At 41.3% G+C, this 16,530-nt stretch overlaps 1 protein-coding gene across 1 annotated transcript in view; it reads right to left on the bottom strand.

Annotated features, from left to right (window-relative positions):
- GUCY2C (guanylate cyclase 2C) overlaps positions 1-16,530 on the bottom strand; it is a 69,354-nt gene that overhangs the window by 18,332 nt on the left and 34,492 nt on the right. Inside the window, exons 12-18 of the mRNA XM_036455391.2 lie at positions 11,784-11,865; positions 10,972-11,077; positions 7,362-7,424; positions 6,660-6,731; positions 6,091-6,195; positions 3,400-3,486; positions 974-1,106 (exon numbers count right to left, since the gene is read on the bottom strand). Of these exons, the coding sequence (XP_036311284.1) occupies positions 974-1,106; positions 3,400-3,486; positions 6,091-6,195; positions 6,660-6,731; positions 7,362-7,424; positions 10,972-11,077; positions 11,784-11,865 (648 nt within the window). The remainder of the gene's footprint in view (positions 1-973; positions 1,107-3,399; positions 3,487-6,090; positions 6,196-6,659; positions 6,732-7,361; positions 7,425-10,971; positions 11,078-11,783; positions 11,866-16,530) is intronic.

A 16,530-nucleotide genomic window follows, 5' to 3' on the forward strand; every position in this document is an offset into this window, starting at 1 on the left:
AAGGTAGGTACAACTACTTATGCTAAAATCCAGGTGACTGACAACACAGAGAGGTCGGTGTAACTGAGTGATGTTCATGAGGATGGGATTTAACCTGTGATTTTCGGTTATGGTGGGTCATCTAATGAGGGAGATTTGTTCTACTATTGATACATGATGAATCGTGCTTGGCACACAGTAGGTCTCCAACAAGCACTTACTGGGTTGAATCCAGTGTCTAGCATGCTTGATGTGACTAAAGAAATTAGGGGAAGAACGCAATTTTCTTCTGTTTAGGAAAAACTAAAGGATTGCAAAATAGAATTAGAAGTAGAATTTACTGTTTGGACCTAGATGGTATTTTGAATCATATGTGAGTGTTAGATTTTTGAGTCCATAATCCTGATTTATAGTAAAGAATGGGTAAATGTTCAACATAAAAACTCTATATTTTACAAATCATTTTTCTCTGTTCCTTTTTTTTACCCCTATCACAATCTTAAAAGAGATAAGAATATATTTTACTGATAAGAGTTATTTTCCTTATCATTATCAGAGATAGATAAAATGATGTCTAGAATTTGGAAATGGGTTGTCTGCCTTATACTCTATCTACTTGGGCAAATCTCTTCACCTTTCTAAACCTTTATTCTTGTTGGGTTTGTTTGCTTTATAAAGAGAGAAGTTTAGACCAGAAGATTTCTAAGGTCTCTATTTTTTTCACCCAGTTCTGCTTCTGCAAGCTAATAACTTCTTCATGATTTCTCACTAATATCAAAGGACATGGAGGAAGGAAATGCACAAAGGAGGTTTATTAAATCCAAGAAGCACTTGTTGAAAATGAACAAGGGTGAAATGGAGATTGAGCCCGCTGTCGCCTCTTGTGTCTCCAAGTATTAATTTCTGATCAGAATCACTGTTTCTTAAGAGAATTATGTGGGCTTTAAGAAAAGAGAAAGACCAGTGGGAAACCGGTTAATATTTCATTACAGACCTTTTCTTGGAGGTAAAATGGAATTGCAGCCAAAATCAGTGATCTTCACCACCATCCTACTATCTACCACGCAGTTGGTGGATTTCAGACGCCCGTGGACTTCTGTTTTATTGGAGTGCAGATATGACATCCCCTGCAATTTTTCAGATGACAAGAAAACAAAGAGATGAGACATTCAGCATTTGCTTATTTTAAAGAAAGAAGTGACATTTTGAACTCATTTCAGCATGCTGATAGAAACACACTAATAAATTTTAAACTTAGTTCTACTAATTTTACTTTAAATATATTAAGGCCCTAATGGTTGCCTAAGCTCTACATCTAGTTTTAAATCTATTTAGGTGACATAGTAGACAACATAGCAGTTGTCTAAAGACTTGGATTAAGTAATTATCTATATATAAAACCCTAATATGGCCGGGACCGGTTTAGCTCAATGGATAGGGCGTTGGCTTGGGGACTGAAGGGACCCGGGTTCGATTCCGGTCAAGGGCATGTACCTTGGTTGCGGGCATATCCCCAGTAGGGGGTGTGCAAGAGGCAACTGATCAATGACTCTCTCTCATCGATGTTTCTAACTCTCTATCTCTCTCCCTTCCTCTCTGTACACAATCAATAAAATATATTAAAAAAAACAACAACCCCCCCCCCCAAAAAAAAACCCAAAACCCTAATATGCAAAGAGACCGAACAGAAGAACAACCAAACAACTAGTTGCTATGATGTGCCCTGTTCACCAGGGGGTACGCACGGAACATGGTGGGTGTTGGCAGCAGGTGACAGTTCATGGAACACGGCAGGCATTGGCCATGGCAGGATGGCTGAGCAGGTAACCAGGGGTGCCAGACCAAGGTAGGGCACTGGTTGCTGTCATTAGGGCAAGCCTCTGGTGATTACTGGGAATTCTTTGCTCCCATGCATGGTGGTCCTGCTGGGCACTCACACCTGCTGCCAGTGCTGGCCCTGCTTGCACCTGCTGCTGGTGCCCAGCACCAGCCCTGATTGCTGGGCGCCTTCAGGGGGTGCAAGCAGTGGCTGTTGGCCCCTATCGCCCATGAGGGCTTCTCCACTTCCCCCTGCTCCTGAGGGGCAATCAGGGCAGCAGCTGCCATTCGCACCCTCTGCTGGAGCCAGCCCCAATCACTCCGCACTGTTAGCAGGTGCAAGCGGGCCAGCACTGTCAGCGCATGAAAGAGGCGGGAGCAGGGTTGCTGGCTGACTAGGGACCAGGGGCTGTGGTAGGAAGGGCCAGGTGGGGGCACAGAGGAAGGGCTGAGACCTGCCCCTGTGCCCACAGCAGCCGTGTGGCCCATAGTTCTTTCAAGGTGCACGAATTCGTGCATTGAGCCCCTAGTAGATAATATAAAATGAAAGGTTGGCCGAAACCGGTTTGGCTCAGTGGTAGAGCGTCGGTCTGCGGACTGAACGGTACCAGGTTCGATTCTGGTCAGGGGCATGTACGTTGGTTGCGGGCACATCCCCGTTAGGGGTTGTACAAGAGGCAGCTAGTCGATGTTTCTCTCTCATCGATGTTTCTAGCTCTCTATCTCTCTTCCTTCCTCTCTGTAAAAAATCAATAAAATATATATTTTTAAAAATGAAAGGTTGATCCTATTTTCTTGAAGTGTGTTCACTTACCACTTACTTGGTCTGTGACCTTGGGTATGTCTGGTCCTCTACTACTTCAATTAAAAAAATATGCATAATAAGGCTTTGCTATTCTGAAGGGAGGAGCTAGGCTAGATTAGTTTCTAAAATTTAATGGATTTCATTCTATTGTGAAAGAAGCCTATTTTTCACTGGTGTGCTTCCCTCTGCTGGCTAGAGGTGTCATTGCAGACACTGGTTTTCAGCCTGGATCACAGGAGTGATATGTGGCAAATGGGGTATCATATAGCATTTTGCAAACGTATTCTGATGCTATGTGGAGGGAGATTTAAGACTATCAAATGGCTCACTCTTGGGATTGACTTTTCTTCATTCTTGAACAAGGCCCTGGTCACTAGTACTCCAGTGTTTGGGAATGTACATGTCCAGATTTATTACTGCCTCATACAAGATGGTTGCCTGTGTTTAATATTTTTTCTTATAAAGTTGAAGATTCAGTTATTCTCTCTACAGCTTTATATTATCTTAACTTCCAGCCAGTCTATGAAAATGTGTGCCTCAAACCCAGAGTAGAAAGCATATAATAATCCTAAGAAGAAGACCTAGTATATATGGAACATATACTTGTACCAGGCCTTATGCGAAGTATATGCATTATTTCATAAAATACTCAGAACAACTCCATGACTATTAGTACTAAATATTTTTATTACCATCTTACAGATGAAGAAACCGATGCAGATAAGTTGAATAGCTTGCTTGATCTGTTTTCCTGTATTTAATTTTCTAGATGTCTTTTGTGTTTATAGGTCTCTTACCTTAGCAATGTCATACAAGACAGAGATCTTAAACTCCCAATCCATGAATGTACCATCTGGGTAGGAAATTGTATCATTTAAAACTTCCTGAACAGGAAAAAAAGGAAAGGAAGAAGATCAGTTGTCACAAGGAGGGATACTGTGGAGAGACTATTGCAGGCAAATAATGATATAATCATGAAGTCTTGGGTTCAGGAACACATTGGGACTCTGTTGCCCTGGATTTCCTGAATGTATACAGGGTGGAGGGAAAGCAGGTTTACAGTTGTGAGTACATGAAACACAGATTTTATTCTTGTATTATTATGTATTAACTATTGCATCATTTCCCATACGAATAACTATAAACCTACTTTTGCTCCACCCAGTATTTATTTTCTTCCCTACCTAAGAAACATTAGGTGGTTTTCACAATGTGGACATGAGCAGGAAATAACCAGAGTATCCAAAATTCTGGTGCTTCCACCTGATGGGGGTGAAGAAATGAGCCCATGAGCACATGCCTGCCTGGCGAGTGGGCAGGTGAGTCTGAATCACAAGTCGCTGGGCTGCAGGTCCTGTCTCACCAAAATTATATGAATGTTTTTAAGCAAGGAATTGCTGTTAGGAAATACATTCACTAGGCTTATGTTTTTACTCACATGATCAATTGTATCCATTGGCTTTATAGCTCTAAGTTTTTTTTATTGCACTAGCCAGTTTGGCTCAGCGGATAGAGCCTGCAAACCAAAAGGTCCCAGGTTCCATTCCAGTCAAGGGTATGTACCTTGGTTGCAGCCTCCTACCCAGGTCCTGGTTGTGGCACATGCAGGAGGCAACCAATCAATGTGTTTCTCTCACATCGATGTCACTCTCTGTCTTTCCCTCTCTCTTCCACTCTCCCTAAAAATCAATGGAAAAATGTCCTGGGGTGAGGATTAACAACAATAATAAATGTTTTTATTTATTTCAAAAAGAGGAAGGGAGAGGGAGAGAGAGATAGAAACATCAATGATGAGAGAGAATCACTGATGGACTGCCTCCTGCACACCTGCTACTGGGAATCAGGACTGCAACTCAGGCCTGTGCTCTGACTGGGAATCGAACTGTGACCTGGTTTATGAATCAACACTCAACCACTTAGCCACACTGATCAGGCTAAATGTGTGTGTGTGTTTTTGTTTGTTTGTTTGTGTTTGTGTTTTGTTTTGTTTTTGCTAAATGTGTGCTGTTGTTGTTGTGTGTTTTTTTGTTTGTTTATTTTTTTAGTTTACTAAGTCCTCTGTCAATAAGACAAGAGCTTCGGGATTTTGTGTGAACTGTATGACCTAGAATTTTGAGCTCAATATTTTAACATGGTGATGGTTCCAACAAGATAATGGTTCTAAGCTAGTAACAATTCTTCATAGTAGAGTTCTAATAACCTATCAGTAGTTTCTTGTTTTGGGGGAAAAAGCATAATTTGACCTTTAGTTTTAAGTCAGGCACTATACCAATAATTTCAAAGCAAAGGGTCCAAAGTCATCATTCATTTCAAATAAGGCTGGCTGGACTGTAGGTACCACGCCAAGTCAAGGGAGGGGAGCTATGCCCAGACACACTCTAAAGTAATTATTTCCCTTAGCACCCAACATATTTTATATTTTGTTTATGTTTATTATCTCTTCGCCTCATGAACACATAGACTCTGATAATTTTTGTTCACTGAAGTTTCTGCAGCATTTCGTTCGGTGTCTGGCTTGGAATAAATCTTTATTTAATAAACTAGAAGCCCGATGCATGAAAATCATGCAAGAGTAAGCCTTCCTTCCCCCAGCTGCTGCTACTGGCTTCCCCTAATAGCCCCTGTTTCATCCCGAAGGGCATCTGGAAGGATGTCCAGTCTAATAAGCATATTACCCTTTTATTATTATAGATGTTTGTTGCTTGAATGAGTCAGTTGTTCCTACCCCAGGTTAGCCGCAGGGATGGTGTATTTATAAGGCAGGAAGCAAATTGTCTTTATCCCATTTAGGGTGAAACTTTCTGATTTGTTTCCCCACAAAAGTAGGTTCTGATGGGATTTGCCATGGTTGGAGCCTGAAGGATGCACAAGGAGGGGGCTGCCATTTGCCTCTGCACAGCCTTTGCTTTGAGGTTCATGGTACAAAGGGGTGGTTTCCTGTAGAAACTTCTGTTGTTGTCTGAGCCCAGGAGGACTCAGCAATGTCAGAAGGGGGTCCCGGACCATTGAGATAACTGAAATTTCCTACCTTAGGGTAGAGAGCCCCCCAAATTATAGGTATGATACCCAAATGTTTGCTGAGCGTTTTAGGGAGTAAAAGACTCTGTAAGACCCTTTGACCAGACTTTGTGAACTGGTATTCTAAAATTGCTGTCTCGTTGAAATTAAATGAATCCGAGTATGGTATAGCCCTCATGTAATTGTTATCATTAGACATGTTTTATTTAAATTATATATATTTTTAATTTTAATGTTCATTTTCAGCATTACATGGTCTTTTTTCTTTCTATGACCTTTTGATATGATACATGAGAGTGATATTTTTGAATTCATAGAATTAACCATATCTGATTGTACTATGCTCTCTCTCTCTCTCTCTCTCTCTCTCTCTCTCTCTCTCTCTCTCTATATATATATATATTTTTTTTTTTTTTTTTTTTAATTTTTCTATATGGGTGATCAGTTAGGAAATTGGAAATTGTCCTTACCCGGAGGGATCCTCGCTCACAGTATTCAATCACCCCAAAGATCATGGTATCAAGCTTCACAGTTCCGTAGAATTTGGTTAGGTTGTAATAGTCAATCTGAAGCAACTAAGATAACATGTTTATTTACAAAGCAAGTCAGCGAGAAAGCAGCACCACAGTACAAATTAATATGCTAATAAAACGTGTTTTAGATCTTTGGGAAGACAATTTGGAATGTCAGTACATTTCTTAGTACGCATTGCAACTCATCTTATCAACCAGTCTTTCTTTCCTCAGCAAGGGGACTCGAATACAAACCTTTGACTACTCTCAATATCAGGACCATTTTGTAGAATATGCTATTAGATTTCCAACATGTTTTACACCATCAAACATCATTCTCCAACATGTGTTGGTAGAATCTTCAACACGAATACGTATGGTCACCCATTTCTCGGCCTGAGGGCTTCTCTGTCAGCATCCCCAGTGATGCCTTGCTGTCCTAGGCCCTCAGTGCTTAGGGGAAATGCAGTGATGCTCTTTCTCACTTATGGGTTTCAATCAAAAGGTCATAGAAATTGAACCCATACCTTGTTCAGTTCTATCTTCTGCTTCTCAGTGAAATTGCCATCGTTGTGCTTGAGATCCTTTAGAATCACTCTCTGCAAAGATCAATTGAATTAAGAAGGTAAAGTTGTAGCATGACTATTTATATGTATAATATTGTAGCATACTATAATATTTTGTTATCTCCCCACTATACTGTAAACTCTTGAGAGCAGTGACAGTATTTTGTTGATGTTTATGTCCCTTGGATATGAGAGGCTCAGGTTTGAATGTATCTTTAAGAATGACTAAATGAGATGGAAGAAAGGAAGGAAGGAAGGAAGGAAGGAAGGAAGGAAGGAAGGAAGGAAGGAAGGAAGGAAGGAAGGAAGGAAGGAAACCTTAAGTGGAATTGTCTTATTCTCACTAAATGAGGCAAAATATATAATACCAAGGCTGCCTGGACTGCTCTGAATCTCTTTTATTTTTCCTTTCACTTCCTACACTCCACCTATCTTAAAAAATGGTATGCATTCTTTGATTTTCCCCAGGCTGTGAGTCTGTAACCCTTGAAGCAGAGCCCCGCCCATCCCTGTGAAAGGCGCCTAGAACAGCCCTGGAGCAGCCCTGCACCCATGCCTACCTCTGCACCGCCAGCCTCTGAAAGGGGAAGGGGTGAGTCAGCAGGCCCAGAGCACACCCCTCACCGAGGAGAGTTCAGAGAAGCAGGGAGAGACAATAGTCACCTTTTTGTCGTATTTGCAGTGTCGTAGACCCTGAATTGTATCCCGTCTCTTGTCATCATCGATCTGGTACAAGAAAAGGTTAATTATTCCAGAAGCTTCCTGTCTTGTCCCATCCACTGCCAATCAAAGGCCGGGAGCCTCCGCCAGGTGAGCGGCGTCTACTCGCTCACAGCCTGCTGAGCAGACTCCCAGGAGAACTGTCACAACTGACTTGTGTTTCTCTCACAACTCGCCTTTGCTCTGCAACAAGATGCTAACCTTCGGGTTCCCTCCGCTTCCTCGTAGAGTTGTGCTGTCCCCCCCTTCTCCTTGTGTTCTACTTCAGCCAGGGTTTCCTTGCTTCCTTCTCCCCCCTGCCCCCGCCTCGTGGGAATCATTGCCTGTAGCAACAGACAGTTGCTCTTAGGATAAGGTGACCAGACGTCCGCTTTTGGCGGGACAGTCCCGATTTTTGGAAAGATAAGGTGACCAGACGTCCCGAGGTGTTTTAAAAAAAAGTCCCGATTTTTGCCGAAACCGGTTTGGCTCAGTGATAGAGCCTTGGTCTGCAGACTGAAGGGTCCCGGATTCGATTCCAGTCAAGGGCATGTACATTGGTTGTGAGCACATCCCCGGTGGGGGGTGTGCAGGAGGCAGCTGGTCGATGTTTCTAGCTCTCTATATCTCTCCCTTCCTCTCTGTAAAAAATCAATAAAATATATTTAAATAAAATAAAATAGGAGAAATCAAGATGGCGGCATAGGGTAGACACCCGAATGCAGCCTACCACAACAAATTTGAATTTAGAACTGAAAAACAGGGGAGGCATTGCCCTGAAGCGCCAGACGGCTGGCTGAGAGGAGGCTCTGCCATCTGGGAAGGAGAGAGAAGGCACGCTGAACCTCAGGAACTGTGAAGGTACGGAGAACTGTGTGCACGAAAAGGCGCTGGCTTAATCCCGGTACGGAGAGGAAGGGCCGGACCAAGATTGCTGCTGGCTTACTCCCTGCACGCAGAGAGGGCGGGCCGGGCTGAGTTCGCTACTGGCTTACTCCTGGCGCGGAGAGGGAGAACAGCTAACGTGGCTGGCTTTCTTGTCTGAGAGGAAAACAGAATCACCCTATTGCTCTGATAAACGGCCCCAGACAGGGAGAGGCCAGACTGTCGGGCAGTGGGCAGAGATCTCTTGGAGGTGTGTGAAGCCAGAGGCCATTACTGCGGGACTTGGGAAGGAGCCAAAGGGAAAACAAAGTTTGTCTGCACCAACCCGAGACTCCGCCCTACCTGTGGCTGAGCACAGAAGCTCTCCCAGAGGCTGGTTTTCTCTAAGGAGGGACTTGCAGGAATCCAAAGCTTGTCTGCGCCTTTACCAAAGAGGTGCGCGCACACGCCTGCAACCAATCTTCCAAAACTCTCCATGAACAGGACTTTTCTAAGGCAAGACTGACAGGGAACCAAAGATTGTCTGCGCCACCCCGAGACCCCGCCCTATTCAAGCAGAGTACGGAAACCCTCCTAGCTGAGACACTGCTGATCCTCACAGCCAATTGGCTTGGAGATCAACGCTTCCCAGTGATACCAACAATAAGCAAGGCTTAACAACAAGACTGCACACACAGCCCACAAAGGGCTACACCAAGACTGTCCACTGCAGGTAACTGGGAAGGCTGTGCTACTGGGCTCTACCAGAACACCTAGCACACAAAGCTATTCCATCAAATCAGGGAAACAACTAAAATGCAGACAAGAAGAAGGACACAAAGAAAGGAGATGGAGGAAAAGAAAAGATTGGACATTGAGTTCAAAACTACAGTTATAAGGTTATTCAACAATATCCTAAAAAAGGCCGATAAAATAAATGAGACCTATGAGGATATGAAAAGGGAGCAACTAGAAATAATAAGGGATCAACAAGAAATGAAGAAAACATTGTCTGAAATAAAAAATATTATACAAAGTCCTAAAAACAGACTGGAAGATTGCAAGAATCAAGACAAAGATTTAGAACACAAAGAGCCAGAGGACACTCCTCTGCAGAAGGGAGAAGATAAGAGAATCCAGAAAGTTGAAGATAGTGTAAGAAACCTCTGGGACAATTTCAAGCGAACCAACATCAGAATTATGGGGATTCCAGAAGAGAGAGAGCAAGATACCGAAAGAACACTAGAAGAAATAGTGACAGAAAACTTCCCCCACTTGGGGAAAGAAATAGACTTACAAGTCCAGGAAGCCCGCAGAACCCCAAACAAAAGGAATCCAAGGAGGACCACACTAAGACATATCATAATTAAAATTCCAAGAGCAAAAGACAAAGAGAGAATATTAAAAGCAACAAGAGAAAAGCAGGTAGTGACCTATTTAATATAAAGGAGCACCCTATAAGATTGTCAGCTGATTTCTCAACAGAAACCATGCAGGCCAGACGGGAATGGCAAGAAATATTCAAGGTGATGAATAACAAGAACCTACAGCCAAAAATAATCTACCCAGCAAAGCTATCACTCAGAATCAAAGGACAGATAAAGAGCTTCACAAATAAAAAAAAGCTGAAAGAGTTCGTCATCACCAAACCAGAATTATATGAATTGCTGAAGGAGGTTATTTAGGAAGAGGAAGAAGATAAAGATAAAAATTATGATAAACAAATACGTAGCTATCAACAAGTGAATCTAAAAACCAAGGGAATTTAAAAATCTGATGAACAATATTAACTGGTGAATATAATAGAATCAGAGGTATGGAAGGGGAGTGGACTGACGATTCTCAGGGAAAAGGGGAGTGGGGGTGCGGGAAGAGACTGAACAAAAACTGTGCACCTATGGATGAGGACAATGGGGGATGGGGAAAGGACAGAGGGTGGGGTGGGAACCTGGTGAAGGGGAGCAATTGAGGGGGGGAAGAGGATCACATTTGTAATAATCTGAACAATAAAGATTTATTTAAAAAATAATAATAAATAAATAAATTAAATAAAATAGTCCCGATTTTTGAAAATCGGGACTTTTTAAAAAGCCGTGGGACAAATTGTTAAAAACCAGGACTGTCCCACCAAAAGCGGGACGTCTGGTCACCTTATCTTAGGGGGAACATGCTGTGCATTGGAGTTGCAAACTCATGTCTAAATGCCCAAGTGGCAATGCAGCGAGGACACTGGGCCGGGTGTCTGAGGGGGGCAGCCCCATCAGCTCTAGTTGCAGCCGAGAGAGTGGCTGGATCATCTGAATTGTCAGAAGAAGCTGGTAATCTGAACTTTTCCAGCCATTCCAAGATTTTTATATTTGGCAATGGCTTTTAAAAGATGATAAAGATTCACACACACACACACACACACACACCCCTGCAGGTCAGACATGGCCCTTGGTCCACCAGACTTCAAAGGCAGACGAAAGGTTGAGACCTATTGCATCTTTCAAGTTGATTCTCATAAAAACCTGTGATCTGTTGTAATAATTGGTTAAAATTGACTTCTTAGGGGCATTTTAAACGGTGAGTGAAATAATATCGAAGTCTTAGATGCTGAAAGAAATGATCCCTGCTTGGCTCATTTCCCACCGTCTACCGGCGCCTGTCCAATACCTGGCAACCTGCACCAGCTCTACACAGGCTTCTTCCAAAGGTGAGGGCACCTTACCTTCAGGCTCACGTGGTTGGTCTCATTGGTCTCCAGAGGAATGATGTTTTCACAGGGAATGTGGGACCATTTTTTCTGACGACGTTCATTCTCTTTTTTGTATTTTCTGTGGAAGGAACAGAACCAGTCAATTGGTTCTTATTAGTATTCATGCTGTTCAGCTTCTGAACACTGGGAGGAATTTCAAACTCTGGCATTCTCAGGTAGATACGTGGTGAGTGAGGCCAGCCCAATTACAACTCTCCAACCTGGCGAGCGCTGGCCATTAGCGAACTTATAAGGATTTCCGTGGCCTTTTATGTTACTTTTCCCCCTTTTTGTTTCACTTTCTTGGGTCCTTCACCAATACAGACCTTCACTATAATAAAGAATCTGAACTGATAGCATGCAAAGAGAGGGGAAAGAAAGAGGAAAGAAAAACATTTTAAATTGATAACCTTGAAAGGCAGAAACACAAATTTTTAAACCACCTGAGAATATACCAGATTCCTAAGTAAGCCAGTTCAATCTTGTGTATCTGTGCCTTCGGAAACATATGTAGGAGGAAAATACAAAGGCACAGAGAATTTGTAACAATACCCATCCCAACATTCAAAATGTCAAAGTTTTGTAATTGTTTTCCCAGAGAATATGGATACATTAGAATTATGGATCTTACACCTGTCTAAGAGACCTCTTTGTGCACATACATCATCAGCAATAGCCACTAAACCCGTCTCTCCCTCCCTCCCTTCCCCCCTCCCTCCCTCTCTCTTCCATCCCTCCCTCGTTCCTCTCAGAATGAGGATCACAGCCCAAGAGGGAGTGGGTACCCTAGCACCAGGAGCGCAGCCAGCAGGAGCAGGACCACAGTGCCGGTGAGCGTGAAGACTGCAATCATCAGGATTTGAGGCCCTGTCACAGGAAAGACAGTGCAAAACGTGTTAGTAAGGATCGCTGAACAGGGAATAAAAGCATTTCAGAGATTCTAGTTGTGTGATGTAATTTGGGGAAGGGGAAAGGGAGCCCCTTTAAAAAATATTTATCCTCGCCCTAACCGATTTGGCTCAGTGGATAGAGCGTCGGCCTGGGACTCAAGAGTCCCAGGTTCAAAAAAAAAAAAAAAAAAAAAGAGTCCCAGGTTCGATTCCGGTCAAGGGCATGTACCTTGGTTGTGGGCACATCTCCAGTGGGGGGTGTGCAGGAGGCAGCTGATCGACGTTTCTAACTCTCTATTCCTCTACCTTCCTCTCTGTAAAATATCAATAAAATATATTTTTAAAAATATATTTATCCTTTATTCATCTCTTCATTGATAATGTAAGTCCTGTGTTCTTGGTCTCTGAAGAAAACTGCCTAGAATGTGCCCTAAGGCAGTGGCTTCATGTCAGCTATCTGTACAGTCTATATATGACATGTCTTTATAGCAGTCGCCAAATAAGACATAAAATAGCTTCCAGCACACAAATAATTTTGGTGGTAGATGTCTTCCTGGTGTTCTTGAAACAATAGACCTAAAAGGAATTCAAAATGGGAGGCAGAGACGTGTGTGTGTGTGTGTGTGTGTGTGTGTGTGTGTGTGTTTTAATACAGACCACAAAACAAAAGTAAGCCAGCACTAAAATATTAAATTACTGTGTTGCTGGTGCTTTTTTCCAAGCTCTACTAGACAACTAGGAGAAGCAATGAAGAATCTAAGTGATTATATTTGTTAGAACATGAGTACATGGGTGGAGTTACGTAGATGGGGTAATGTGGGAGACTCACAAAGGAGTAAGTGGAACCCCGGATACAATGTGGATCCCAACACAAAGAAACAATGAAGCAGAATCTGAGTATGCAGAGGAATAGCTAGATAGAGAAGGACAATAACAATGACAAATTACAAGAAACTCTTGGTTCATTTAAGCCCCAATGGGTCTCTATGAGACTCAGAAGCTAGTGGGTTGAAGAAGGAAAAAATGGAATGGATTCCAAGCAATAGATGAGAATGTGGAAGAAGCTAGAAGACAATAGCAATATGGTGAAGGAGACATATTTCTTCAGTAAAAATAAGAGTCCCAGTCAGAAATTCTAGGGGAAAATGTTCAAATAGGACATATTTAAAAAATGAAACAAAAATAACATTTGGCCAGATTTTCAGAATTTGCAATTTTAAAAAATTTATTATTATTATTTTTTAGTAGATGTGGCACAAAGGGGAGACACTGGGGCTAGCTATATAGAAAGAAACTATATCTTGGCATGCTATTTGGCTTCATGTGAATAATAATAATAATAATGTTTTCAACTAATAGAATATCAACTTAAAGGTAAACACAGAGGGCTTCATTATGGTTACCAAATAATATTATCAGCCATGATAGATTAAAGAAAAATACAGGAGAATTTGGGAGCAGAGAAAGAGATAGAAGAAAAAAATAGGTACACTAACATCTTTATCTTCCAAAGTTGAGAAGCAAGAAGTTTTATAGATAGTTGCTAGAACAACACTAGAAGCATATGCATATTAATTAAAATTACAAAGATACTCTCTGCTAGTGAAGACAAAGGGCAGCTTCCAACAGGATTCATTCCTGATTGGGCAGAAAAGGTGTGGTGAACTCTTGTTTGAAAACCCCAAGCAGAATGTCAAATGTGTTTGCATGCTAGGAGAAGGAACACCACATAACCAGACATCCTGAAAAGAGAGACCATGGGGAGACAGAGAAATAGCCTGCACATGAAAGAAAAGCAGGCATCACCAGAAAAGGAAGTAAACGAGGCAGAGGCAAGCAGCCTACCAGAGCAAGAATTCAGAGTAATGATTATAGGATGGCTAAAAAAAATGGAAGAGAAATTTGACAATAACCAAGAAGAAATGAGGAAGAACCATGAGGAATTGAAGAAGAACCATGAGGAATTGAAGAAGAACCAAGAGGAATTGAAGAACCAAGAAGAAATGAAAAATGACATCACTACCATGAAGAACTCAATAGAAAGCATCAAGAGCAGACTAGATGAAGCAGAGGACCGCATCAGTGAGCTAGAAGACAAGATGGAAAAAAAAATACCCAATTAGAGCAGCTTCTAGAAAAAAAGATTAAAAAGCAGGAGGAGATCCTATGGGAGCTTTGGAACAATACAAAACAAAATAATATTCGAATAATAGGGGTTCCAGAAGGAAAGAAAACTGAGGTAGACATGGAAAAAGTATTTCAAGAAATAATGACAGAGTCGAAACCAGTTTGGCTCAGTGGTAGAGCGTCGGTTTGCGGACTGAAAGGTCCCAGGTTCGATTCCAGTCAGGGGCATGTATGTTGGTTGCGGGCACATCCCCAGTAGGGGGTGTGTAAGAGGCAGCTGGTCGATGTTTCTCTCTCATCGACATTTCTAGCTCTCTATCTCTCTCCCTTCCTCTCTGTAAAAAATCAATAAAATATATTTTTTTAATAAAAGAAATAATAACAGAAAACTTTCCTGAGATAGAGAAGAAAAAACCCACACAAATCCAAGATGCTCTCAGAGTCCCAAGCAAAATGAATCCCAGAAGACAGATGCCAAGGCACATTATAATTAAATTGGCAATCAACGACAAAGTAAGAATCTTAAAAGCAGCCAGAGAGAGACAGAAAGTTACATACAAAGGAACCCCCATCAGACTAGCAACTGATTTCTCAACAGAAACTTATCAGGCCAGAAGGGAATGGGATGAAATATACAAAGTCATGCAAAGGAAGGGTCTGAATCCAAGAATACTGTACCCCGCAAGGCAATCAATCAAAATTGAAGGGGAAAGCAGGAGCTTCACAGACAAAAAAAGACTGAAGGAATTTATCTCCACCAAACCAGCAATGCAAGAAATGCTAAAGGGTCTACTGTAAAAATAAAGAAGTGAAGAAGGAACAAGGGTATGGAATAAAAATGGTGTCAAATGAGTACCTATCAATAATAACCTTAAATGTAAATGGTTAAATGCTCCAATCAAAAGGCATAGAGTGACAGATTGGATGAGAAAACAAGACCCATACATCTGTTGTCTACAAGAAACCCACCTCAGAAAAAAAGATGCACACGTACTGAGGGTGAAGGGATGGAAAAAAGATTTCCAGGCAAATGGAAATGAAAAAAAAGCTGGGGTAGCAATACTTATATCTGACAAATTAGATCTCAGAGTGAAGGTCATAACAAGAGATAATGAAGGCCACTTCATAATACTAAAAGGAACAATCCAACAAGAAGAAATAACCCTGGTAAATATATATGCACCCAATACAGGAGCACCCAAATATATAAAAAAAACTGCTGGAGGACATTAAGTGAGAGATTAATAGCAATACAATCATAGTAGGATATTTTAATACCCCACTGTCACCCTTCAACAAATCATCTAAACAAAAAATCAGCAAAGAAATATCAATCCTAAATGACTCACTAGACCAGATGGAATTAATTGACATCTTCAGAACATTCCACCCCAAAGCCACAGAATATACATTCTTCTCAAGTGCACATGGAACGTTCTCAAAGATAGACCACATTTTGGGACATAGGCAAAGTCTCTTCAAATTCAAGAATATAGAAATCATATCAAGCATCTTCTCAGATCATAATGGCATAAAACTGGAAATTAACTACAATAAAAATAATCCAAAAAAAATCAAACATGGAGACTAAACAGCATGCTATTAAACAAGGACTGGGTTACCAGAGAAATCAAGGAAGAAATTAAAAAAAATCCTGGAAACAAATGACAATGAAAACACAACAATCCAAAATCTATGGGACACAGCAAAAGAGTTTTGAGAGGGAAGTTCATATTCTTACAAGCCTATTGCAAAAAACTAGAAAAAATGCTAATGATCTAACTCTACAACTCCAAGAGTTAGAAAAAGAGCAACAAGAAAAGCCCAGTGTAAGCAGAAGGAAGGAAATAACAAAAATCAAAGCAGAGATAAATGACATAGAGACCAAAGGAACAATACATAATATCAACAAAACCAAGAGCTGGTTCTTTGAAAGGATAAACAAGATAGATGAACCTCTAGCCAGGCTAACCAAGAAACAAAGAGAGAGGACCCAAATAAACAAAATCAGAAATGAAAGAGGTGAAATAACAACAGACCCCACCGAAATACAATGGATTGTTACAAAATACTACAAACAACTCTATTCCAACAAACTGAACAACCTGGAGGAAATGGACATATTCCTAGAAAAATACAAACTTCCAAAACTCAATCAGGAAGAATCTAAAAATCTCAACAGACCAGTGACTTGGGAAGAAATTGAAACAGTCATCAAAAAGCTTCCAGCAAACAAAAGCCCAGGGCCAGATGGCTTCACAGGAGAGTTTTACCAAATATTCAAGGAAGAACTAAAACCTATCCTCCTCAGACTATTCCAAAAAATCTAAGAGGAAGGAACACTTCCAAACTCCTTCTATGAAACCAGCATCACCCTAATACCAAAACCAGATAAAGACAACTCAATGAAAGGGAATTACAGGCCAATATCCCTCATGAACATAGATGCCAAAATCCTCAACAAAATTCTAGCAAATCAACTCCAGAAGAACACCACAAAGATCATACACCATGA

The sequence above is a fragment of the Pipistrellus kuhlii genome, unplaced genomic scaffold, assembly GCF_014108245.1.
Source record: "Pipistrellus kuhlii isolate mPipKuh1 unplaced genomic scaffold, mPipKuh1.p scaffold_m20_p_3, whole genome shotgun sequence".
Taxonomy (NCBI): Eukaryota; Metazoa; Chordata; class Mammalia; order Chiroptera; family Vespertilionidae; genus Pipistrellus; species Pipistrellus kuhlii.